General features: G+C 38.7%; 1 protein-coding gene across 2 annotated transcripts; it reads right to left on the reverse strand.

Annotated features, from left to right (window-relative positions):
* Nucleotides 1–645: 645 nt before the first annotated feature.
* On the reverse strand, nt 646–27,400 carry CIMIP6 (ciliary microtubule inner protein 6). 2 transcript variants are annotated; one of them, XM_005907305.2, is made up of 5 exons: nt 27,197–27,400; nt 22,969–23,176; nt 15,540–15,693; nt 3,197–3,312; nt 646–1,423 (listed from the first exon to the last, which is right to left on the reverse strand). In XM_005907305.2, the coding sequence occupies exons 1-5, from the start codon at nt 27,220–27,222 to the stop codon at nt 1,055–1,057; spliced, it is 873 nt and encodes a 290-aa protein (XP_005907367.1). In that variant the 5' UTR covers nt 27,223–27,400; the 3' UTR covers nt 646–1,054. The 2 variants fall into 2 exon arrangements, with proteins under 2 accessions (XP_005907367.1, XP_070236262.1); XM_070380161.1 differs by lacking the exons at nt 15,540–15,693; nt 22,969–23,176; nt 27,197–27,400 and adding an exon at nt 9,247–9,301 and having other exon boundaries at nt 647–1,423.
* Between the last annotated feature and the right edge of the window lie 234 nt (nt 27,401–27,634).

The raw sequence follows: 27,634 nt of genomic DNA on the forward strand, positions 1-27,634 counted from the left end.
GTAAGAAGCAGAAGTCCCCAATACACAAATATTTAATAATGGCATTTGGTTGTTTGCAGTCTATTAAAATGTCTTTAGTGAGGGAATAAAGATATACCTAGAGTCTTACCAGTACTATAGATAATAGAGTGCAACTGATAAGTTCCCCTGGAAAGTTGTTGTGTACGTAAATACTCTTTTAGGCATCAGAGGAATACTTTACCTACTTCCACTTGTGTGCAACACAACACACCAATACAACAAGCTTATAATAGATACATTTTTTGGCACAAAATGTATCAAAGAGAATAACTGGAAGAATTAACCATACCAAACTGAGCCAAAAAGGCAGAGAGTGAGTTAGTGCTAGAAATAATTTAAGTAAAATAGAAATCAATTTAGGAAATATTTTGATATTCTAGGTACTCATGCCTTTGAATTAAGTGGGTATGTTTGTGTATCTTTTACTGGGAGGAATGTTTGTAGTTTTCACACTGTTAACTGTGCATAAAAGGGTTCAAAATTTTAGAATAAGGAGGAAAATTCAAGCATATGGGAGAATGTTATCCTTAAATTTAAATTTTAATTATAGTAATAGTGATGATGTGGTTACATTGATCACTGATCAGTGTGCATGATCTCATGCTTAATATCCTTATGAAGTTGCTATTATCCTAATTTTATAGATGAGGAAACTGACTTCTAGAGAGGTTAAGTAATTTATCCAAGGTCACATCGCTTATATGTGCTGGAGCCAAAATTTCAACCCCAGTTTGATTCTAAAGCCATGATTAACGACTATCTAACAAAGCCTCTCATATTTGTTAATTACATCCATTGTTGTACAAAACAAAGTTGTTATATTTATAAATATGACATAGAAATATGTCTCATGTCTATCACTCATTGAAGACCACACTTGAATTTTTGGTGTATTTTATTATCCCTTTTTCATTTTCCCAAATTGTAATTTTTGAGTTTATTGATCAAACAAAAAACAAATGTGAGGGCCTGTATGACGATTCTGAAATTTCTGTACATTCAAAGGTTTATTTTTTTTTCTGAAGAAGGTAATTTATCCTGATTTGTCTTGACTTTTTATTGGTGGACTTAAAGGATCATGCCTGGTGAGAAGAGCATTTACTACAGCTATTTGAAAGACTTTTGCAGTCTTCTCCCTTTTCTCAGGCCTTCTGGGGGAGGCATTGGCTGCCACTCTGATGTCTGTTTCTGATAAGTGAGTTTTAGTCTCTAACAACTCCTGGGAATTTTGTCGGCAGAGACCGGGTGAGATCATTTTGCTTTCCGCTGAGTTTCCTTTCTCTGTTTTTTTGGACTGTTCTGATGAGCATGACCCTGAAGCATTCAGTAATACCTCTGTTCTCTCAGGAACTGTTGGCCTACTCCCTGGTTTTATCTCTGTCTGCACAAAAACTCCATGTCTCTGGAAAGGAAAACAAAGTTGATGTTAACCAGGGCACACAAGTTGCTGGAAGATGCAGCTGTGACCTGAGTTCATGTATTAGCTCAAGTCCTGGTTGAAACAGGCTCTTACTTCTCTGCCTGTTCATTAGCTGTCACCTTAGTCTGAAACTGTAGACTGCAGCAGCATAATAATTATTGGTGAACCATTCAAACAAAGTATGAACAAAGGTGCACCAGAAAATGAACAGGAAAGAAAAAACAAAGTCAGAAGAACATCTCATTACCTCTCATTCTCAATTTTTCTGTCATTTGGATTGTATGAGACTATTCATATCAAATTTCCTTTCTTGCTCTTTGGGTTGCTATGGAAACAGTAGAAACTGCGGTTTAAAGACCTAAGGATTTATGATTGCATCACAAACATCTATTAGTTCCAACAACTAATAGTTGTTGTGAAATGTTATTATTAGCCATTGTGAAATATGAAAACAAACATCTGTAGTTGGTTAAAAAAAAAATCCAGCAATTGGCTATTACATTACTGTTTCAATTTATAAACCTGATATGCATCCCCCTGCTACACACATCAAAAATTTATCAAATTGCTTTGCTTTCAGTTCAGTTCAGTCGTTGAGTAGTGTCCAACTCTTTGCGACCCCATGAATCGCAGCACGCCAGGCCTCCCTGTCCATCACCAACTCCCGGAGTTCACTCAGACTCACGTCCATCGAGTCAGTGATGCCATCCAGCCATCTCATTCTCTGTCGTCCCCTTCTCCTCCTGCCCCCAATCCCTCCCAGCATCAGGGTCTTTTCCAATGAGTCAACTCTTCGCATGAGGTGGCCAAAGTATTGGAGTTTCAGCCTCAGCATCAGTCTTTCCAATGAACACCCAGGACTAATCTCCTTTAGAATGGACTGGTTGGATCTCTTTGCAGTCCAAGGGACTCTCAAGAGTCTTCTCCAACACCACAGTTCAAAAGCATCAATTCTTTGGTGCTCAGCTTTCTTCACAGTCCCACTCTCACATCCATACATGACCACTGGAAAAACCATAGCCTTGACTAGACAGACCTTTGTTGGCAAAGTAATATCTCTGCTTTTTAATATGCTATCTAGGTTTGTCATAACTTTCCTTCCAAGGAGTAAGCGTCTTTTAATTTCATGGATGTAATCACCATCTGCAGTGATTTTGGAGCCCCCCAAAATAAAGTCAGCCACCATTTCCACTGTTTCCCCATCTATTTCCCATGAAGTGATGGGACCAGATGCCATGATCTTCATTTTCTGAATGTTGAGCTTTAAGCCAACTTTTTCACTCTCCTCTTTCACTTTCATCAAGAGGCTTTTTAGTTCCTCTTCACTTTCTGCCATAAGGGTGGTGTCATCTGCATATCTGAGGTTATTGATATTTATCCCAGCAATCTTGATTCCAGCTTGTGCTTCTTCCAGCCCAGTGTTTCTCATGATGTACTCTGCATATAAGTTAAATAAGCAGGGTGACAATATACAGCCTTGACGTACTCCTTTTCCTATTTGGAACTTGCTTTACGTTAAGTGAATGATTTTACTAATTTGAACCAAATTCCAAATATTGTGATCCAAAATGATGACATCATTCTTTAGTTTTGATTATGACATGTGTTTAAGATTTTCATCCTCCTAATAACCATATTAGTTTGTTTAAATCAACTTTGAGAAAGATGATTGTGACTTGAAAAGGCTTGGAGTTCTAGCATAAATCTATCCCCCATCATAAACTATTAAATAATTGATTCTAAACACTGTCTCACCTTTCCCCGAATGGGCTCATTGGGTGTTTTCCTGGCATCATATTGATGTATAAAGGAGATGTGTTCTTTAAAGTTCCTTTGAAGTTCTGCTGATGCATCAGGAGAGACAAGTGGAACTAAGGGGGAAAAAGATTTTGTAAAGGTCAGGATACATTAGATTTGTATATGGAAACATAAGTATAATATTTTGCTTTATAAAAAATGCAAATGAAACTAAATTGTTTTAAGTATGCAAGGTTACCTAAACACATCTAAATAATACTATGATAGATTTATCATTCTTTCTCTATGAGAAGAACCAAATCAAAACAACCAAATTAGCCCCACATGTGGAATTGCTAGTAATTTAAAAAGCTAATATTAATGCAGTGCAGTTCAGTTTAGTCCCTCAGTTGTGTCCAGCTCTGCGACCCCATGGACTGCAGCACACCAGGCTTCCCTGTCCATCACCAGCTCCTGGAGCTTGCTCAAACTCATGTCTTGAGTTGGTGATGCCATCCAACCATCTCATCCTCTGTTGTCCCTTCTCCTCTTGCCTTCAATCTTTCCCACCATAAGGGTCTTTTGAGTCAGTTCTTCGCATCAGGTGGCCAAAGTATTGTTGGAGTTTCAGCTTCAGCATCAATCCTTCCAATGAATATTCAGGACTGACTTCCTTTAGGATTAACTGGTTTTATCTCCTTGCAGTCCAAGGGACACTCAAGAGTCTTCTCCAACACCACAGTTTAAAAACATCAATTCTTTGGTGTCAGCTTTTTTTATAGTCCAACTCTCACATCCATACATGACTACTGGAAAAACCATAGCTTTGATGGCTTTTAAAAACCTACTGTTAGATCTGCTTCTTGTACATATACCAACCAAAGTGCTAGGAAAAGCATAAGTACAATTTATTTGTTGTTTTTTTTTTTTTTTTTTTTTTTACTACTAGAAAGGTTTTGAGAAATTTATGCACAAATTGCTCTCAGATAGCACTGACAGATGAACTGGAAGATTCCAGGGCTGTTGCACCTACAGTTGAACACATAATTCTTTTCATTTCCCATTTACAGAGGCTCTGAAAATTTGCAAGAGTATTAAGCTCTCTAAAAATAACTTTAAAATAATCTTTTAATGTGGGTAATAGCTATCTATGTAGGGGTTCATTATGTTGGACTCTCAATGTTAAAATTTTTTAATTTTTAAAACTCACTTTATTTCTGCTTTTAGCACACACTGTTATATAAGGAGTCAGAGTAACACCCAGTTTAGTGACATAAAATTCTGTCAAGGAAAAAATTAAAAATTTCTCCTTTTTATAGAATAGCATTGAAACATGTATATTATCATATGTGAAACAGATCGCCAGTCCAGGTTCGATGCATGAAACAGGGTGCTCAGGGCTGGTGCACTGGGATGACCCTGAGGGATGGGATGGGGAGGGAGGTGGGAGGGGGGTCCAGGATGGGGAACAGATGTACACCCATGGCTGATTCATGTCAATGTATGGCAAAAACCACTACAATATTGTAAAGTAATTAGCCTCCAATTAAAATAAATACATTAAAAAATTTCTTTTTATAGAAAAAAACATACATAAGGTAATTACATACATATCACTACCATATCTATGGAGTGATAACAAGAAACTGATAACAGTGGTTGCTGCAGGAGGAAGGAGTTAGCTGACTGGAGGATGGAGGTGGAGAAAGGTGGATTCACTTCCACTCTTCATCATAATGTACCATTTGAATTTTGTACCATATGCATGTATTCACTATTAAAAAATAAAATTTAATTTTTAAAAAACATGCCTTTAAAATTAGGGAGTGCATATAAAAAGGAAAAATGTTAGTAAATTTACATTTATTAAATATTCACAAATTCAATTCAATAGTCAGACATTAATATACACTAATTTTACTAGCAGGAATGAAGCATTCAAACATTTATGTATTACATGATGTGAGATGGCATTCTTTTCCAACTACCAGGAAAAAATGCTAATTGATAACATTTCCTTGATTTCTAATTGAGATCAGATACTCAAAACTCATTTTCTACCTAATCATTACCTTTCCTTTAGGATTTGCTATCACACAAAAGAGAGCAGGTGCCAAAAATTTAACAAAAATTTGTGGACAACGACTAAATGGAGAAAATCCTAACCATAACATATTTTTCTACCAATTTGGAAAAGACTGTCAGTTTTGGGGTAAATGTCACAGTGCAGCTCACAGAATGTCAGTGTTTCCAGGAACATAGTCTGATAACTTTGTGAATAAAATGAAGCTCTTCTAAATTGAGGCATTAATTAGGTGGGGTCAATGGAGTATCCAAAGCATGGGCTTTGGGAAGAGATAGACGTGTTTTCAAATTCCAGCTCTCCCACATATCCCACCTGTGTCACGTTGGACAAATCACTTCTGTCTCTAAAATGAGGATAATAATACTTCCCTTTCAGAGCTGTGAGGATTAAGGACAGTGTCTATAATGTCTCCAGGATGATGGACCAAATTAGAAAGGGATTTCCAAGTTAGGCAGCAGGAGAGCTCTTTCGTATCCTGACAAAAGGGAAACCATCAAGCATGAATCCAATGAACTATCAAAAGACTGTGAGAAAACTAAAGAGTTTAGTAAACCGGTACGAAGGGTTGGTGGCAGCTTGGGCTGGAGGATAGGGAGATCAGAAATAGCCAGTGGAGAATAGGTTGAAGAGAGCTTTTCAAATCTGCTCTTGACTTTCCCATACCTTACCTTAGGAAGATCACTATTTGCCTGAAGGCAGCAGAAACTGGCAGCAACAGTCTCGCCATCTGTTATCGACTTAGTAACATCATTGAAACAGCACAGAAATCCCTCCAGGGTAAGGAGCTGATGAAAATGGACGCATGCAGCCCTCTTGGGCATTTCCTCCTCCAGCATTCCCCTAGCAACTGTCAGTGCTGGTGGATTAAAAACATCAAGAGCTTTCTCTCAGTGATGCCTCTTTTTAGGAGTTTAAAGGAGAAGGGAGTGGAGCCCTGACTAGAGCATTGGTCTTAGTAGGGACAGAAAATAGAGATGGTCAAAACTGGTTTTGTGGGGCCTGACGTACAGCTGGCCCAGCCTGACCTTCGTCTTCTTGCCTTAAATTCACTGGGAGGCACAAAATCCAAGCTCTGGTCTTTAGCCTTGCCCTCACAGAGCTTGATAATTCCCCTTGTGGAATATGACCTAAAGTTAAACTAGAGAGACACTGTAAAAGAAAGACAACAAAATTTAAAACATATATTATGTGAAGGAGAATTATTAGAACCTATGCACCAAGAATAGAATAAGCATAACAAATATCCTCAAAGATATAGAAGGTATTAATATAAAGCAAGAATGAGAACATAAAAAAGAATCATGTAAAATATTAGAAATGAAAAATTAATAGTTTAAGTGGAAATGATGAGATAAATAACAACATTTATGAACTAGAAAGTCAGACTGAGATGCTCTCCTAGAAGACATCTGGAAAGGTTAAAAAAATAAAAATTAAAAAGCTAAGCGACATGGATGATAAAATACCAATACTAGAATTCAGGAAATCTAGAAGACAGAAAATGAAATGTTTAAAGTAAGGATGATAAATATATCAGAATTAAAATCCAGAGGCCTCAGATTGAAACGGGTCACAGATTAGCAAACAGGTAGCAGGGTGAGAAGTAAGATGGAGCAGGGGAGGCCCATGGGATGCAGATTTAAGGAGGCACTTGCACAATGCTGGGAGTGAGTGCCTCCTTACATTTTGCACCCTAGATCTCTAATTTGACTCACACGCCTCCAAATCCTGCATGGTAGATAAAGAAAAAAAACTTAGACATTTTACAGAGAAATTTAAAGTCATGTGAGACAAAGAAAAAATTTTAAATGTTTTCAAAGAGGAGAGGTAGATTACCTACAAAAGAGTAAGAAGCAGATTTATATCAAACTTGATAACAACAACATTGGACACATGATAACATTAATATTTTTTAAATATTAAAGGGAAAAATCTTTAAGCCTAGATTTTCTATATCCAGCCAAACTGCCATTTAATTATGAAGCCAGAATAAAAAATATTTGGAGGCATAGAAGGCCTCAGAATATTTCCCTGTAAAACAGATCACTTCAAAAAATTTCTAGAGGAAGAACTCACGAAGAGAAATAAATCAAGAAGGTTTATGTTTAAACCCTTATGTGCCTAAGGTTTATGTTCAACTTGAGTTTAAACATCAAAGAATAAGTGAAAGTTACTATCTACTATTATATTTAAAAATTAAAGGCTTAAGGAAAGAAATATCTTTAAATTTATAATGTTAAAACTAGAATATTAATTTAAATCATAAGTAACTATAAACTCTTTCTGTACACAAAAACTCCCTTAAAACATAAAAAAGTATCTACTGAAACATGAGCCCTTCAAAGGATTAACAACTGGTTCACTTGTACACTTGACATAACAATAGAATCCAGATGACAGTGGAATAATACCTTCCTGGTGTAAAAGCTAAGTAACTATGGATCTAGAATTTTATATCCAGCTATACTTTCATTCATTAAAGAGTGAGGGCAGTTCAGTTTAGACATTTTCAAAGAGAGGTGAAGAGTTGGCCATTCCTAAATTCTAATGGAAAGAACTATTTAAAGACATTGAACTAATGTGTTACATTGATGGCTCCAAAGAATCAGGCCTTCCAGTATTCACATCCTTGCACAGTCCCTCTATGAATGTGAACTGGACTTGTGATTAACTTCAGTCAATAGGATGAGGCAGAAGCAATATCATGCCAGTTCCAGGCATAAAGTTTAAGAAAACACTGCATTCTTGAGAGCCCTGAACTGCCATGTAAGAAGTCCATCTACACTGCTAGAGAAACCACATTCAGAGACCAAATGCAGAAGGAGAGGCCCAATCATTCCAGCATCCTAGCTGAGTCCAGTCCTCAGATGACCTGTCAACTAAATTAAGCCACTTAAGTGCCCACCGATAAGACCAGCCAAAGAACTGCCCAGCTGAGCACAGCCCAGATTGCAGAATCATGAGCAAATAAATAATTGTTGTTTTAAGCAACTAAATGTTGGAGTGACTTGTTAGGCAGATAACAGCCAGAAAGACTTCAGAAGGAAGTTAATTAAATCAATTAAATCATCTTTTATATAAGACCTCCCAGAATCTTAAAAGTAGTAACTTTAAAAAATATCTTCATGGAGACTTATAAAGGGGCAGGCAAGGCAATCTAGAGTACAGAAAGAAGTTCCTTACCCAGACATTATTAAAAGTAGACATAACTACCATATTCATTTATGCAAATACATGAGATTTTAAAAGAAGCCCACAATAGTGAAGATCATCTAAGTGGGAAAACATCAAAGAAGATATTCAAGTTCTTAGTGGTTACTTAAGAATTCAAATTGGACCCAAAATAATTACTTAAAAGAAACCTTGTTAGATGAGGCTTCCAAAAGTAAGGCAAAGTCTATGAAAAATATTTGAAATCCACTCTCTGTTTCTTGGAAACTTCTAATTAAAATAGGAATTTTCCAAACAAGTTGGTGTCTAGCCATCTATATTTTATCAACAAAGGCAGGATTTGTTCAAGCACACAACTTGCTCCTCATATTAATGGGAACTTAGCAGTTTTTACTTTGAAAATTTTTCTAAACTTTTTGTTTGTATCTACTTAAGAAAGCATTCCTCAGTATAATTTTTCTATTAGAAACCCCATTCTTCAAAGTAGGATTTATTTTCATCTTAAATAAAAGATTATTAATGTAAAAACAACAGTACAGATTTTCAAAATACAGTGGAAAAAAAAGAAACTTGGATACAATTACAGCAAGAAATCATTGTTATACCCTGATACAAAAGAAGCAACACAAACTAAAACCTATTTTAGAAAAATATTTTTAGCACTGTATCTGAATTTGCAAGAATGTTAAAATATCAAGTAATTTATAACCAGTCAAAATTTCATTTAAGTTCAAAACACCTCCCTTATAAACTAGATCAGCTTTTCTAATTTATAAAGTTTTATTATATAAAACCAAAAGTGAACACTTACTCCTACAGCAACTGGGATATGATGGAGTATAGCCATTTGTTGAACTGACCATGGATGGCAGCCAGGAAATTGTGTGGTGGTACAAGACATAAAGGGCACTTTCATTATCAGCACAAGATGACATTACTAAAATGCCAAAAGCCATGTGTAATTAAGTGGGCTGATGGAAAAGAATAACTATGAGATGACTTTTATTAGTAATGCATGTTTATATACACATTTTCTGTCTGTATGCATATATATAAACATGTACACATGTATATATACATTAAAAATCTGACATACAGACTGGTTTATATACACATTGTAAAATGTTACATAAACTAAAATCATTCTCATCTAGTATCCAAACACCATCTAAACTATGAATAAATTGCAGGTTTATATTATGTTATTAGTTTAAGTTATATTATGACTTTAAATAATCTACTGAATAATATGAATTATCATTTAACTTAATCAATAAATAATTGTTGAGTCTGGGCATAGTGGTAGGACCTGGAATATAGTAATGATCTTGGCAATGAGAAATACCAATAAAAGAACAAGAGAGAGAGGAAGAGACAGAAAGAGGAAAAAGATAGTACAGTGATAGTAAAGAAATTAAAATGTCTTAAAGCCTTAAGGAAAAAAAAGAGAACTAAATATGAGCAAAGATACTAACAAATTTGGAGGTTGGAAAGCAGATGGATAAGTGGCAGTTGACTTGAGTAGATCCCAGAAAACTGGAAGCTAAGTGCTTGTGGAGGAGGAGGTGGGGTGAAAATTAATCTAGTTCCTGCCCCAGTGTTTGGCATCAGATGCTTCTGAGGCCAGGAGCGTGCAAAGTGGTGCAAGTTGAAGCTGTAAACTGAAGATTGCTTGAGGGACTCCCAGATTTTCTCTCCCCTACTCCAGGCAGAGCTTGGAGGATTCCTCTTTGAGAAAACTGACGGACCTATAGACAGTGATTATGGTTGTTCCTTTATGAAATGGCCAGGTCCTGCTTGTTCATCCTAGAACAAAGCCTGTCTCTCTGTCTCGTCTTCCACAACGTCCCTTCTTGAACCAGAGAAGAAATAGCTGCTCCCAGAGAAAGTATTGGGACCGACTGGTTAGCTCACAAAAAAGTCAGTCAAGGCAAAGAATCACAGTCAATGATGAAACCATATCTAGATATTTTAAGCAGTCCATTTACCAAAATTTTATTGAAGTACAAAGGCATTTTCTTTGAGGAAGTGTGTTTGGAATTTCACTTTGTATTTCTTGTACAAACCACACCCTGATGCATCACAGAATGGAAACTTAAGGAAGCTTTTGAAGGAAAATGAGTACAGCGTCCTTCAAGATTTAAAAAATTCGCGCTCTCTCTTCTTTTATAGTTATTTTACCCACTCTTAATTAGCATTTTTAAGTTAGTGAATGACCTTTTAGCAAGTCTTTTCTAAAGCATTCAACTTTGAATGTCTTCTAGAAAAAACTACTTAAAAAAAAAAAAACTCAGATCCTTGGAAAGATCTTTTTAAAACATAAATGATATCACTCTCCCCGTTTAGAGCCTCCAGTTATTTCTCATTGTTTGTAGAATACATTTCAAACTCTGCTGTGGTCTACATGATCCTATTTGACCTGCCAGATCTACCGATTTTATCTCCTGCTGGTCCTGATATCATGGTATGGGGATTTAGAGAAGGAGTACATAACTCAGACCAAGAAGGTAGAGAATACTCTTTAAAAGTCATGTTTATTTCAGAACCAATCTTCGCCTGTGTACTTGGTTCTGAAACAAACATGACTTTCAGGAGATAAGTAGGTAGTGTCTGATCTGTGTGTTTGTGTTAGTCGCTTAGTTGTGTCCTACTCTTTGTGACCCCATGGACTGTGGCCTGCCAGGCTCCTCTGCCCATGAAATTCTCCAGGCAAGAATACTGGAGTGGGTTGCCATTTCCTTCTCCAGGAGATCTTCCCAACCCAGGAATTGAACCTGGGTCTCCTGCACTGCAGGCAGATTCTTTACAGTCTGAGCCACCAGGGAAGTGTTAAATTTTCTATGTTGTGTCTATAGAGTGATGCTAAAAGTTGAAGACTACTATATAGTATTTACAGTATATTAACAATTATATGAATTTTGTTCATTTAATGACCAAATATTGTGCTAGTACTACATTTCTTTCTCATTTGATCCAATGCCCGGTGCCACTAGGGATTAAAAGTTCTAGTGTACATGTCAAATAGAATCCTCTTTGCTAGGTTAAAAATGATTTCCCCTGAGATCTTTAAAGACACTAACTCCATTGTGCTCTTCCAGCAGTGTTAATTCCATATACTTATTCTTTAGGTGGTGACTTGGTTTTCTTTTAATGGAAACTTTTAGAATCTTTTTATAATTGTGGTTTTACAGTTTCATAGTGATGTGTAGGTGTGTCTCTTTTTTTTCCCCTTCATATTTTGAAGTACTCAGTGGACTCTTTCAGTGGCTTTCTTTTAATTGGGAAATTATTATTATTTTAGAGGCTGTGTAGAATACTGGTTATTTTAAATTTAATATTTGCTGCATGGCATATGGGATCTTATAGTTCCCCAATGAGGGATCTAACCTGTGTCTCTTGCAGTGGAAGTGCAGAATCTTAACCACTGGACTGCCAGGGAAGTCCAAGTACTGGTTATTTTTACAGGTACTAGAGTCCAAGTGAGTTCAGACACCAGTTTTTTGCTGTGTAGCCTTGGGAAAATTATTTTTTTTAAACTCTTAAACTCTGGTTTCTTATCTGAAAAATGAGAATATTAATAGTATTGTGCTCACTCAGTCGTGTCCAAATCTCTGTGACGTAGCCTACCAGGCTTCTCTGCCCATGGAATTTTCCAGGCAAGAATACTGGAGTGGGTTGCCATTTCCTGCTCCAAGGGATCTTCCCAGCCCAGGGATTGAACTGCCTTGGCAGGCGGATTCTTTACCACTAGTGTCACCTGTACTATTAATATTACACTCCATTATGTTGCTGTGAGAATTGAATGAGCTAACATTTAGAAGGTTCGTAAAGTACCTGGCAGATAGTATCTGCTTAATAAATGTTTAGGGCTTCCCCGGTGGCTCAGATTATAAAGAATCTGCCTGCAATGCAGGAGACCTGGGGACACGATTGAGAGACCAACACTTTCACTTTCAATAAATGTTATGTGTGGATAATTCTCTCTCTTTTATATTTACTCTTTTCTGGAGCTCCAGAAGAGTTGGAACTCCAAGAATGATTCTCTATTTTGTTTTTATTCTCTTATATTTTCTAAAGTTTTTGTCTTTGTTTTTTTATGCTCTGTGATATTTTCTTGACTTTTTGCTCCAAACTAAAGAATTTATAATTTGGCATAATTCTAATCTTTGGTTGTCCATTCATAAGTTAAGAATAGGAGAGAAGACCAGTTTGAAATACTGAACTAACTAGTGTGGTAGTTGACATCTGGCTGAAACACTGGACTCTAGCAGCCAATGTGGGGAGAGGGTACAGTGCTCATGACTGGAGAAGTTATTTGAATAACCCTCTAATTCTCCCTCCACACTTTGCATTTTGCTTTGTCTCCTGGCTGAGCCTTCAGACACTTCTGTTTTTTTTCAGGCAGATTGTCTCTTCTTTGTTGCGTCTCCTTCTGTATATTCTAGATTATTGCTTCTTTGCTGTCTTTTGTCCATCAACAGTCTTCCATTCCTCCTCACATGTCAGAAAGCTCTTCCTTTCATTCTTCTCACTTTTATGGGTCTTTTGTGGGTTGACTGCTTTGGTATCATGTAATAGGGTTGTGGGAGGCAGGGGATTTAGATGTTTCTGCTCAGTCTACCATCTTGAATTAGAAGTGGAAACTTTATTACATTCCTAAAAGAGACACCATTGTTATAGATTATCTCATGGTTTGCCCTCCCTATTGATTGCCTCTCTTGAGGTAGAAATCATGTTAAATATGACCATTTTCTAATATCTGACCTTCAGTCTAGCTGCTTTTTGTATTCTGAACTAGACTGCCCAGTCACTGAGGCCAGAAGGCTACAGCTGAGGAACTGTTGACCTCAAAGCAATCCTTCACTGCATACTGTTGTGTTCAGAAAATTTAATATGTATCTTGTGAACTTTTGTATAGGGTGAGAACAGAGAGGGTACTCAATAAATACATTTTTGTTTGGACTTGAACCTGTACTTCTATTTGTTGTTAAGTCACTCAGTCATTTCTGATTCTTTGCCACCCCATGGAATGCAGCACACCAGACTCCCTTGACCTTCCCCATCTCCCCGAGTTTGGTTAAACTCATGTCCATTGAATTGGTGATGCCATCCAACCATTTCATCCTTTGTCGTCCCCATCTCCTGCCTTCAGTCTTTCCAAGTATCAGGATCTTTTCCAGTGAGTTGGCTCTTTGCATTGGGTGGTCAGAGTATTGGAGCTTCAGCTTCAGCATCAGTCCTTCCAATGAATATTGAGGGTTGATTTCCTTTAGGATTGACTGGTTTGATCTCCTTGCTGTCCAAGGGATTCTCAGGAGATTTCTCCAACACCACAGTACAAAAACATGAATTCTTTGGCACTTAGCCTTCTTTATGGTCTAAATTCCACATCCATACATGACTACTGGAAAAACCATAGTTTTGACTATACAGACCTTTGTCAGCAAAATAATGTCTCTGCTTTTTAACATGCTGTTTAGACTTGTCCTAGCTTTTCTTCCAAGGAGCAAGCATCTTTTAATTTTGTGGCTGCAGTAACTATCCACAGTGATTTTGGAGCCCAAGAAAATAAAGTCTGTCACTGTTTCCATTATTTTCCCATCTATTTGCCATGAAGTGATGGGCCAGATACCATGATCTTTTTTGACTGTAGAGTTTTAAGCCAACTTTTTCACTCTCCTCTTTCACTTTCATCAAGAGGCTCTTGAGTTCTTCTTCACTTTCTGCCATAGGGGTGGTGTCATCTGCATATCTGAGGTTATTGATACTTCTCCTGGCAAGCTTGATGCCGGCTTGAAGACTTGCTAAATGGGGAAGGAAATGGCAACCCACTCCAGTATTCTTGCTTGGGAAATCCCATGGACAGAGGAGCCTGGCGGGCTACTAATGCAGTCCATGGGGTCAAAAAAGAGAATTATTAAAAATTGTATTCCCAAATAAACCCTTAAACATACATAAACTGCAGTTTTTTTTATTGGAAGTATTCTAGTTAATTAATACTGATGAAGATTCACATTCGGGACAAGAGAAAACAGAAATGGTTCTTTCTTTATAGGTAATTACCTAGGCTCTTCCCAGACCATGGTAAACTGCCACTCAGCCTTGAAAATATGAAGCACTATTATCTCTAAACATGTATTGATATTAGTGTCATTGATCAAATACAATTCACTTAAGTGAAAGGACTCAAGTGAATTTTTTTTTTTTTGGTAGTCATTTGGGGGAGGAGGGAGCCATGTTTTACTTCATTTCACCAGTACAGTCAATTGACCTAGACTTTTTTAGTTGGCTTAGAAAAATAGAAATCATTTCTTATTATGATAAAAGTAAGTTAGTAAATGTGGGGAAAAAAAAAAAGGCTTGCTAAAAAATCCTACTCCTGTGGCAGAGATGAGTAGAACTGGGTTGAGAAACAAATTGAATAAATGTGAAAGACTTAGATATGATAATGATGCCATCAGGTAAAACAAATTTTAGATCTCAAAATACATGAATAGTGTATAGAACAGTATTTCCTAAATTATGTTTTGTGAGATACCAGTCATGTAGATGATCTTCTGAAAAGGATGAAGTTGTCTTTTACATTCAAACATAGCATACTTCATTCCTCTTCTTGGAAATTTATTATGCTTATGCTTAGAATAAGGGTTTTAAGAGTTCTGTAGTAAGACAAAAACTGTTTAACTTTCTAAATTCAGTTTTTCCCTGGTTTTTTTTTTTTGAGTAGTATCTATAAACATCAGAAAAACTAGTGTCCCTCAGTGTGCACTTTGAGAAATACTGCTTGTTAGAGTTGCCTCCTATTTTAACAGTTACAGTTTTAAAAGTTTGCTGGCAATAATGTGCAGAATGCCACTAAATTTCTGACTTGGAGGCTAGTGTTATCAATGATCATTACAATTTTCATTATGTTATATTAAACATGTTTAGAGCTAAATCGTCCACCAGGAAGGGATGAGAAACAAACTTGTCAAGGGCTGCACTTGCTGCATGTATATTTTCAACTCCTGTAGAGGACTGTTTTTCCCCAGGAGGTAAAAGCACATCTAATACATCTTAATTTGATAGCAGTAACTTGAGACAATGGAGACGTGCTAACCTTACCTATTCCGTAAGAAGGCTTTTGCAACTTGCTGTGTTTGACTGGAGAAACCAATGGGCATGTTGGCTTCTTAAAGTCACTCCTCTGGGTGCTCTTAGTGTCATAAGGTGGTTGGAAGGGATTTTCCAGCCCTTTACCATGTGGCCACCAGTCACCCTTCATGGGAAGGAAAATGGAAACATAACATTGGATATTATAAGATATTTTCATGTGCTGTTTGATGTCTGTGAATGTTTAGTAATTTGATTCAACAAGTTACTGGATTTTTCTAGTCCTAAAATACAGTTCTGAAATCTAGGAATAAATATATTGAGTATTTTCACAAAGGCTATATTTCTTAAAAGGCATCTAAAAATGCATTATCACATACTGTTAGCTAAAATACAGCAGCTAAGTTCTTAAACTACCTTATATCCACAGATGGAGTGGTAAAAATCAACAGAATAGTTATGTTTCTATGTTTTGTACTATTGTTATATATATATGTACACATGTATGCCTATGTATTAACATGGTAAACATGATTTAACCTAAAATTTACATTCTGTTCTTTTCCTTTCAGCAATACAAATAATGTATTATCATCTAAGATAATGGTTTTTTAAAGTTTTTAGTCCATGACCCCCACCACAGAATACATTTTATGTCATGCAAGAGTACCCACTGCATACGTTCACATAAAACTAGGTTTCACAAAACAATACTTACTTTTATGACATGCAGTGCACTTGGCTATTTTTTCTATTATATTACTTTTTTATTTTCATTTCATAAAGCTGGTTGCAGTTCACATGGATTTATAACTCACTAATGACTCAGTTTGAAAAATTTTGTTCTAAGCAGAAATTTCTCCAGTGTTACTGAATTTTTCATAATAAAACATGACCTAAGTATGAAGCAAGTGAAGATTCTACATTAGCCCATTTGATAATTTGATCTCTTAGAAGCTGAGAAAGCAGTGAGGTGAATTGTTACTTGTCTTCAGTTCAGTTCAGTTCAGTTCAGTTGCTCAGTCGTGTCTGATTCTTTGCGACCCCATGAATCGCAGCACGCCAGGCCTCCCTGTCCATCACCAAGTCCTGGAGTTCACTCAGACTCACGTCCATCGAGTCAGTGATGCCATCCAGCCATCTCATCCTCTGTCGTCCCCTTTTCCTCCTGCCCCCAATCCCTCCCAGCATCAGAGTCTTTTCCAATGAGTCAACTCTTCTCATGAGGTGGCTAAAGTACTGGAGTTTCAGCTTTAGCATCATTCCTTCCAAGGAACACCCAGGGCACTTCTGTCTTAGAACTGACTAAAAAATTTTTCATCTGGTTGATCAGGTAGAAGAGAACCTTGGGAAAAGGGAACTGTGATACCTCAGAGTTCTTGGATATTAGAGAATGAGAATAACCTTGGGTATATTCAAACAGCTACCCGAGGCTTTAAAGGAAGAGATCATCCTTTTAAAAAATGAACTGTTATTGCACAGTCAGAGACTTTAAAATATGATTCAAGGGCGATAAATATGAAATTCTAGTAAGTTAAATTCTGAAAATACAATTGAAGCTGCATTGATTTAAAAAAGAAGGAGGCATCTAAAGAAACCTATATGGCAATATTAGGGAGTTAACTTTCAACTGAGCTTTATTTCCAAAGAGACCTGTATGTATAAAAAGGTGCACAGTAGCAGATTCAAAGAAAACATACTCTAATGGAGTCGTCTTGTCAGGATATTGTCAAGAAGCTTAGATAGCAGAAAGTTACGAAAATACCAAAGGAAGGAAAAGTAGGGTATTCTGGGGAAGGAAATCTGTTATAGCAAGAAATCACAGAAAGGCTTAGAATTTGGAGTAGTGTACCTTGCTTAGAGCTGAAGTCAGAGCTATTCAATCCAAGGTTCTTCCTTAAGAGAAATTATCTTCAAACTGAAAAGACGGGATGGGGACTTCCCTGGTGGTCCAGGGGTTAAAATTTCACACTGCCAAGGTAGGGGGCAAGGGTTTGCTCCCTGGTTGGGGAACTAAGATCCCGCATGCTGTTCGGCATGGCCCAAAGATTCAATTATTTGTTTGTTTATTTTTGACTGTGCTGGGTCTTCATTGCTGCGCTGGCTTTTCCTTAGTTTCAGCAAGCAGGGGCTCCTCTCCAGTCGCAGTGCACTGGCTTCTCATTGCGGTGGCTTCTCTTGTTGTGGAGCACGGGCTCTGGAGAGGGCCCTCTGCTCACGGGGTTCAGTAGTCGCAGAACATGGGTTCAGTAGTTGCAGTTCCTGGGCTCTAGAGCACAGGCTCAGTAGTTGTGGTCCAAGGGCTTTGTTGCTCAGTGGCATATGGGATCTTTCCAGATCAAGGACTGAACCTGTGTCTCCTGCATTGGCTGGCAGATTCTTTACCACTGAGCCACCAGGGAAGCCCCCAAATGATTAAAAAAAACAAAACAAAACAGGATAGGATGGACGTGGACCAAAGACCATGTGCATGAACTAAGCCCTGCACAGTTGAAAAGAGTTAGACCTCCCTTTGCAACTGGTAATGAGGGCCAGTAACAACCTGTAACCAGAGGTAAAAATGAATACGTTTGCACAAATCAAAGAATTTTGGAAAGTAGGAAAAACCGGCTAATGCCTCATTTTTCAGAATGAACTTAAAGGTAAATTGCAAAAAAGACTACTTGATGTGGATCCTAGGAATTCTAGAACAGATCACTACACAGATGGCATCTTCTAACTCCCTGGCTCAAAATAGTTTCGTCTTACTGTTGTCAGAGTGCCTGCTTCTTGCTCTTCTCTACTCTGTGATTACTGTGGTGCTTATGTCCCAGGGTCTAGGCCTTCTCTCCCTGATTCTCAACACAAGGTGCTGAGGTGTGTACCAGTTCTACCAGGTGTGTACACACACTGTACAGATGAGAAACTGGTGGCAGATGAAGTAACTTCTCCAAGGTGTATCTCCACCAGGTAGCAGAGCTGCACCTGGTTCTGCCCCCATCTATTGGTGTGAGCCTCTCATTTCTGTGCTGCACTGCTATCACAAGTCTGCTGTGGAAGGCAAAGCCAGACAAACACCAAGTTATTTAAATTATCTCAAAAATAAAAAGAGGCTCTAAGTAAATATCTTGAGAAAGATCTTCTATGATAAGGTTTTTTTTAAAGATTATTATTATTTTATTTATTTTTTTGGCTGTGCTGATTGATGCTTCATCGCTATGCTGGTTCTTCATTGCTGTGTTTAGGCTTTCTCTAGTTGTGAACGAGTTGAGAGCTACTGTCTAGTTTCAGTAGGTGGTGGTGGCTTCTCTTGTGGCACCCAGGCTTAGTTGCTCCACGGTATGTGGGATCTTCCCAGCTGCTGCTGCTGCTGCTGCTAAGTTGCTTCATTCGTGTCCGACTTTGTGCGACCCCATAGACGGCAGCCCACCAGGCTCCCCCGTCCCTGGGATTCTGCAGGCAAGAACACTGGAGTGGGTGAATCTTCCCAGACCAGGGATCAAACCTGTGTCTCTCACCCTGGCAAGCAGATTCCCAACCACTGGACCACCAGGGAAGCCATATGATAAGGTTTTAAGGTATATTCTTTATATCATCTTCTGTAGATCGGAAATTTATTTTGCTAATATCCAAGTTACTAGAGAAGTGACTCTGGAATGAGTGAACCACTATGTCTGGTAGACTTCAGTTTTTTTCCTTAAACCAGAGTATAGCGCAAAAGCTAGCCTTAATGCAGAGATTATTCACCTTTCAAGAAAACTTGAATTTAGAATTTTACCAAAATGGTCTCTCTGGTTTTACAGATGCATATAAGGAAAATAATGAGCAATTTTTCCTGTTGTAATTGATGATTTTAAGACCCTTGGAGTTGGTGAGTGTTCTGATTAGTGTCATCATTTGGATGAATCCTCACTTCACGAGAATGAAATCCTACAGTTCAAAAACTTTTTTTAATCTTTTCTCTTTCTGGATAGTTTGCCCTATGCCTCAAAAGTCTGGTTCCTTCCTAGAAGACTGAAAACATGTATGCACCCAGATACACATGCATGCCCTTTTGATCCAAGCATTTGCTCAGATTATAAAGATTAAAGGTAAAGGTGGAGGCTTATTTTCTTTCCTTTACTACATGCTGAAGGGGAGGACTAAGGATAAAACTTTACCACTCTGTGTACAATCACTTACATTGGATTGTGAGGGGCTGATGTGGAGTTATTTATGATAAAGGAGACTGGAAAAGGCCCTCTCTGTAATTGCTTTGTTTAGGTTTTGGGGGTCAGACCACAATTCTGCAGATTGTAGAGGGAGTTTTGCCTAAAGAAAAAGTTGTTCCCCAAACTTTGGACCCAGAGAGAGGATGAAATCCTCCCTTCCAGCCCAGGGTCCCTGCCCCAGGATGACCAGCACTGGGGCTCCATGGTAGGAAGGTACCTGGCGATTCCTAATGACAAGACTCACTATGATGCCGGCTCCTGGAATGCCCAAGAGCCGTTGTACTGCAGGCCTCTTGGCTACCCTTGGAAACCACTGTGAGGCCATCTCTGCATTATACTTCTGTCATCCCAATATCTTCAAAAATGCATCAGTAAAATTACTTCCATTCTTTGAGAAACTAAGGGAGAATCCTGGGGGGATATAGTGAAAGCAAGTGGGATATCTTGGAGAAACTAGTTAAGAGAATGTTAGAGGTGGTAAGCCAAGCTCTAGAGCAGCCTGGCCAAGATGACTGCTGGTGATGATGGGGGTGTGGTTGATGGGGTGCTGTCTGTGGAACAAAACATTATACTGTAGGGACTCCTAGGGAAATACAGACTTTTGACAACAACTTACACATAGATAATCATATGTTTTTTAGTAGACCTCCGTGGCTTTAAAAAATTTGTTATTAGAGTTACATTGTATCCACATTCCTCTGTATTTTGTTGTGGATCAGAAAGAATGCTGAGAAATACCTCTCTTTAAGCAATTCATACTTTGCTCAATAACAGTTACTCTTTTTTTTTTTAATAGTGAAAGCTTTTATATTTGGAATTAGCCAGCTGGACTCAGTTTAAATGATCCCAATTTTGTTGGCAACATGCAAAGCAGCATGTCAGGAGCCAGTCAAACATGCACCTTCTCCTCTCCATCAGGCCTGCGTAGGGTATCATGCTTAGCCATGTCAATGTCATAGAGCTCCTGTTTAGTTTGTCACAGCCTGTTTAGTTTGGTGCTGGGTGGCCTCGACAGCCGCAGTGAACTCCAGCGTGTTGCTGTCCTCTCTTTTCTTCACAGCTGACTCGGTGGTGAGTGGTCAGCGTTGTTTCTCCTGGGGGCGCTCTTCCAAGGATATTTGGGCTGCCTCCTGAGCCGCAGTGTTTTGGGCCGTTGGAAGCGGGGTGACCTCCAGATCTTCTTTTGTTTGTGGCTGTGGATGCCTTTCAACACTGCTTTCCTGGCCTTTGCTTTGGCTTCAGCTTTGAGAGGGGCAGGGGCTTCCTTCTTTGCCTTCGGCACCATTTTTGGGAAAAGGCAACAGTTATCCTTGAATTGTGTTCTGTGGAATACTAGTTCTGCAGCATGTTAAGTATTATATAAAAGAGGTTTCCATAGTTAAATAGATTTGACAAATAAAAAGATAAGCAAGTTAAACAAGTTTATCACAGGATTTCCCAGAACCTTTATCTACTGATGTGAATTGTGAAGCTCTCAGAAGGGTATATAAAAATACAGCTTTTCCACAGCATATTTGAGTGTGAAGCTTTATTTTGTTGAGCACATAGCCAAAGGTTAGTGCTCCAAAAAATACAATTTGTAAAACACTGACCTAGTATAATTGTCTTTGAAATATCAATATTTACCAATAATTAAAACAATAAGACAACCAAGTTAGTTTTCATTGGAACTAACAGAGCTGAAACTTGTTTTTACTTTTTCTAATATCACCAATTTGATGTCCCTATGTAGAACTATATAATTTATTATTTAATTTAAAAATCTTGCAAATAAGTAAAGTCAACCAATCTGGTATGCTAAAGACATTTTCTTAAAAAAATACATAACAGATATATGTCAATTTAAATATTTAGGTAACTTTATTTTCTTTACTCATTTTAAAGCCAATATTACTATAAACCAGTTAATTTTAAAAAACCAAGGTAAACTTTATTTATCTATTTATCTTATTATTTATTTCACATTCACACACAGGGCTGTGGTGTGCTGTTTCATGACAGGAGTAGTTGATGTTATCTGTGTAAAGAGAGCTCGCGAAAAGCAATCTCCACTGAAATGTTAAATTAAATCAAAACTACACCTAACCTTCCCTGGAGTAGGAAATGGCAACCCACTGCAGTGTTCTTGCCTGGAAAATTCCATGGACAGAGGAGCCTGGTGGGCTACAGTCCATGGGGTAGCAAAGAGTTGGACATGACTAGGCACACCTAACCTTACATGGCAAAGGGGCTTTGCGGCTATGACTAACGATCTTGGAAAGGGGAAATTATCCCAGATTATTTTTTTCTAAGGATCCCAGTATAATCACAAGGGTCCTTAGAAGAATGAGGCAGGGAAGTCAGTCAGAGATTTGAAGATGCTATGTTGTTGGCTTTAGAGAGGGGTCTGTGAGCCAAGGAATGCAGCAACCTCTAGAAGGTGGGAAAGACAAGGAAGTGGATTCTTCCTTAGAGCCTGGTGAAGGAATCAGCTCTGCCGGTGGCCAATGAGACTGACTGTGGACTTTTGAGCTTCGGAACTGTTGAGAATAACTTTGTGTTCCTTTAAGCTATGGTTTTAAGTTTGTGGTAATCATTAACAGCAACATAGGAAACTAATACAATAAACCTCAACAAACCTGATTGTAAAAAAATGATAATGGAATATATTTAATATAATAGTGAATGAAAGTGTGATTTGGCTAAACTGAGAGTCCTGGGTCAGAAATGTGACTGTGACATTTGCTTACTATGTAATCTCAGGTTATGTTAATTTACTATATTAGAGCATGTTATCACTAAACTATTTCCAGTAATATCTCCTAGAAATAGTTGTGCAGATTAAAGGACATAATTTATATGAAACTCTTAGCTCATTCCTAGCACGTCGCACACTTTCAATAATTGGTAGCTATTATTTTATAGAAAGTATTTGAATTACTGAGTATCATGGAAAATTTTATAATATCTGTCACACATACAATATTTTAGAAGAGATTTCTTCAATAGCCCCTCCTCTCCCTAAGCACCACTGAGTGACTGTGATCCAGTTGAGAAAAACAATTATTTGGATTCCTTCTATAAACACACACATCGTTTGTATGCAAACATTATCTGCGAGTATTGTTCCAGATTACTGCTTTTAACTATTGGATTATAAAAAGTATTAGTCTGAGATATGTCACATCCTTTAAGTAGTCTGTGACAAAATGATCCTGCAAAACATTTCTGAATCTAAATCTATATTTGTATGTAATGAACATCAATCCAACCTGATTTTCTGGCTCTTTTTTGACATCTATGTAGGGAACTGGTTCATTGCATGTTCTTACATTTGTGTTAATGAATTTAGCATAATATACACGTCCTCTCCCAACACATGGTTTTGAATGTTGAATACTTTTTCCAGGTTTTTTTTCATGTTTGAATTCTTCTTTTTCAGTTACATACAGTATACCAGCATCTTCTATTTTATGCTGTCTGAAAAACAGAATTAAATTGTATATCCTTTATTCCAATGAACATTTCAGTGCTCATTCCAATGAACATATCATTTTATATGATTGTCATATAAAATAAGATTTAAATATATTTCGGGTGTCAAGACAATTTAGGCTTTATTAATAAATATTAGGGGCTGGTGCAATTAAAATTTGAGAAGGTATCCTCTCATTTGAAATCATATAAAAGATAAAGATATTTGTTTTACTCATGATTCTTTATTACTATTATACCAATGCAGTGTACAGACATTTGCTTGGAGTAAAGAAAGAGTAGTGATTTGATCATTCTTACAAATCATGTTTACAGTATTTATTCAGGTGCCTATGTCACATGCTAATTTTAATTCATCTTCTTTATGTTAGTTATGTAGTAAATTTAGTCATCTGGACGAGGTGACAAAGCCATCTGTTTAATTTTAAAGGCTCACCTAGCAGAGTTACAAAAGCTACCAAATGAGCACTTATTTATCTTTTCAGGAAGAGACCACTGTGCAGACATCAGAACAGCTAATTCAATCTCATCATTTTTTGCTTCTAATGACTACCCTGGAATAAAAATAAAAATTACTGATTTTCTCAAATGTTATAAATAAAAATATTTTAAAGTAATAGTTTATTAAAGTTTTTCTCCTTTCAAATGAGTAATAGACTTTATAAAAGGTGCTTTTTAAAAAATTTCAGATACTTGAAAAATAAAGGTAAGAACAAAATATTGAGTTTAGATACTTTTTATGTAGAAAAAAATCAAAGCCCTGACCCATGGAAAGTGAGTGAATAATATTCGAAATTTATTGAGAAAGTAAGTAGTTCTGTTTAGCCTTGTCCATGGCCTTACCTTACTTCAAACCAAAGCCAAGTCCATCCCTTCTATCTTGTCAGTTTTTCCAATTAAAACCCTCCAGTGGCACTATAGCAGAGAAGGCGATGGCATCCCACTCCAGTACTTTTGCCTAGAAAATCCCATGGATGGAGGAGCCTGGTGGGCTGCAGTCCATGGGGTCGCTAGAGTCAGACACGACTGAGCAACTTCACTTTCACTTTTCCCTTTCATGCATTGGAGAAGGAAATGGCAACCCACTCCAGTGTTCTTGCCTAGAGAATCCCAGGGACGGGAAGCCTGCTGGGCTGCCGTCTATGGGGTCGCACAGAGTCGGACACGACTGAAGCGACGCAGCAGCAGCCCCAATGGCTTTCCATTGCATTTACGATAAAACACTTCATCCTTATCATAGCTCTGAGACCCTGTGTGACCCTGCTCCCGCTAATCTGTTCAGCCACTCAAGCCATTCTCCCTTCCCTTCTGCAGCCAGACTGCCTACCTTCAGTTCCTGGAATACACTGGTCTCCTCTCCCCTCAGGGCATCTGCTGCCCGCCCCGCCCCCCGACCCCCCGCAGCTCCCTGCACAGCTCCTGACTCATTACCCTTTAGGTCTCCAGCTGAAAAGTCATCTCCTCAGAAGCTTTTGGGCTTCCTAGTGGCTCAGTGGGTAAAGAATCCAGAAGCTTTTCCTAGACTTCCCCTTCCCACACTATGTATTCTCTGTTTTAGTACTTTGTTCATTTCTTTCATAACGCAAACTACGATTTATCATTTATGTACCTATTTTTGTTTAGTTGTTCTAGTAAGCACTACAAAAATGTCCTTTACAAGCCATTAAGTTCCATGAAGGTGATGACTGGGTTTCATTCATCATTATGTACCCAACATCCAGACAAGTATCTTGCCACTATACTGTCTACACATTTCTGGTGAATCTGCTGGACTTGTTTGTCACTCTGGCTTTGTGTTAGCTGTTACACATCCAACCCTCACCCAGAACACATACAATATTCAGGACCCTTGGATTCCAGTTCCCTGTGTCCCAACAGAAGTTGCTCTCTGTGAAGGGTTTGGAAAAAATGATTACCGGTTAAGTGTAAATCACTTCAAAGGCTTTTCCTGTTATCTTTTCAGAAATGAATTTATTTAAAGGCCATTATTTATCATCGTAGACTTCTGGCATCAGTTTTTTCCATCTGCTTCTCATAGTTGTAACCCAGCAGTGCATTTGTACTAGAATCAGGTCCCTAAGGAAAGGACTATGGCTGTTTGCTCACATACTGATGCAGTCATTTTATTAAGTATTTGTGGTCTGAGTGGCTCTAGATTGACTCATAAATGTGAAATATGGAGTTCTTAGTTATCTCTTACTAGAAAGAAAGCACAGTTAAAAATACTGCTGCTGCTGCTGCTAAGTCGCTTCAGTGTGTCCGACTCTGTGCGACCCCATAGATGGCAGCCCACCAGGCTCCCCTGTCCCTGGGATTCTCCAGGCAAGAACACGAGTGGGTTGCCATTTCCTTCTCCAGTGCACGAAAGTGAAAAGTGAAAGCGAAGCTGCTCAGTCATGTCCAATTCGCAGCAGCCCCAGGGACTGCAGCCTACCGGGCTCCTCTGTCCATGGGATTTTCCAGGCAAGAGTACTGGAGTGGGGTGCCATTGCCTTCTCCGGTTAAAAATACTAGTGGGCTCTGAAGTAAGTTAGACCTGGGTTGGAATCCCAGCTCTGCCAGTTACTATCTGAGCTTTGGTTTCCAATTCTTTGCATGGTAAGGACAATAATACCTATCATAAGACATGTGAGAATAACATTAAATAATTCATTCTTTCAATAAATGAGTTATATGCTCTGTGCTGTTTGAGGCACTGAGGATAGAGAAGCAACAAACGGAGCTTACATTTTAGGAGGTGAAGGCAGTTGAGAAATAAAAAGTAAAGTATATAGTCTGTTAAGTACTGAGGACAAAAATAAATCAGGGAATGGGGGAAAGTCCGTGTATATGGGAGGTAGGTGGCATTTTTAGATAAGGTGGAGGCTGCATTATGAAGATGGCAATGAAGAAAGGAGAGAGGGGAGAGAGCTAAGTAGGTATTTGAGGGAGTGCATTCTAGCAAGGGAACTGTAGCTGCCAAAGCTTTGCAGCAGAAGTACCTGACCTTAGGATGGTGCTTTTTCAAGCGAGGTTCCTGGAGTAGCAGCCCTGGCATCAGTTGTCAATTTGTCAGAAATGCAAATTCAAGGGCCCCCTCCCTAACCTACCAAATCAATCTTTGGGGCAGGTTCCCAGGAAACCCTATTATTCTTATATACATTGAAATTTGAGAACCACCATTTTAGAGACAAAAATAACAGACTTTGGAAGCAAATAACCTGGCTCCACGACATAACAAGCTGTAACAAGCTGCTTGATTAAATAGTTCTCAAAATTTAGGGTCCATCAGAATCACCTGGAGGCTTTGTTAATACCCAATTATCATGCTCTTATAGAGTTTCTGATATGGTGCATCTGTGGAGAGGAGGGGAACCTCTCCCCACCCCCCAGAATGTGCATTTTGAATAAGTGCTCAGGTGATGCTGACGCTGTTCTGGGGACCACACTCAGAAAGTTACTGCAGATGTAGCAGGGAGGCCTCAGTGCTGGAGCAGAACCCTGTCAGAGGCAGGCAAGTGCAGACAAGGCCAAGGAAGGCAAAGGACACATTGTGTGGGCCCCAGTGGCCATTGTAGGAGCCCTGCCTTTTCCTCTGCAGTAGCCAAGGATGAACAGGAATCTAAATTTATGCTGTAAAAAGACCACGCGGAACGCTGCCTTGAGTGGGAATGACGGTAGAGATGCTGGATCATGGTGGAGTCTGCATTTATTTTCAAGGTAAAGCCTACTGAATTTGCTAATGAATTAGATGTCAGAAGGAATGGATGATTCAAGATGGTATTGTGTCAAGAATTTTAGGCCAAGCAATGCATGTAAAATGCCTGATACATTGTAGGCGCTCAGTAAACAGTGCGTTTTAAAAAGTATTATTGCACTCAATACTAGAAGTTAGAGTAGGAAAGGGGATTGGCAGAGGAAACGCCCTGATGGCCTGAAGACACCCTTCAGATCTCACTTAACCCTCCCCACAGGGAAGAAAACATTTTCGGAAGGGGAAATAGAAAACCAATGCTCAGCACTTACTGCTGCTTATCCTCCTTTCCCTCCATGGGCTCCTACGTCTGACTCGAGGCAATGAGGAGCCTCACGGGAAAACCATGGACTAAACCTTGCCAGGAAAGGGACGCGCAGAGAAATCGCGACTGTGACTTGTGCGTTGCTAAGCGACAGCAAGCTGGGTAGAAGGCCTCGGAAAGCGTGGGAGTGGCGGGACTAGGACTGCGCAGGCGCAGTAACCCTGTCGGCTCCGCAGCGAGAGGGTGAGGCTGGTGATGGGGAGGGAGTGGCTGGCTGGATCTGACTGTGTACTTCCCAGACCCGCTGCAAGCTCCGCTGCCTGTATCCGGCCGGGCGGGATATTTATCAGGGCCCAGTCTGTCTTTTGGGATCATCAAGGGGCGATTCCGGAGCCTCCCGCTCGGCCCTTGTCCCTGGGTGAGGTGCTGAGTTTTTTGCGTCCCT

The sequence above is a fragment of the Bos mutus genome, chromosome 11 (genome assembly GCF_027580195.1).
Source record: "Bos mutus isolate GX-2022 chromosome 11, NWIPB_WYAK_1.1, whole genome shotgun sequence".
In the NCBI taxonomy this organism is placed as follows: Eukaryota; Metazoa; Chordata; class Mammalia; order Artiodactyla; family Bovidae; genus Bos; species Bos mutus.

Excerpts from the sequence above, each read along its gene's own strand:
- CIMIP6 (XM_005907305.2), bottom strand. The coding sequence starts at position 27,222 with ATGGAGGGAAAGGAGGATAAGCAGCA. Across the intron at positions 3,313-15,539 it reads AAAGCCTTCTTACGGAATAG|TTCCACTTGTCTCTCCTGAT; the intron begins GTAAGGTTAGCA and ends TTTCCCCCTTAG. Across the intron at positions 1,424-3,196 it reads ATGAGCCCATTCGGGGAAAG|AGACATGGAGTTTTTGTGCA; the intron begins GTGAGACAGTGT and ends TTTCCTTTCCAG.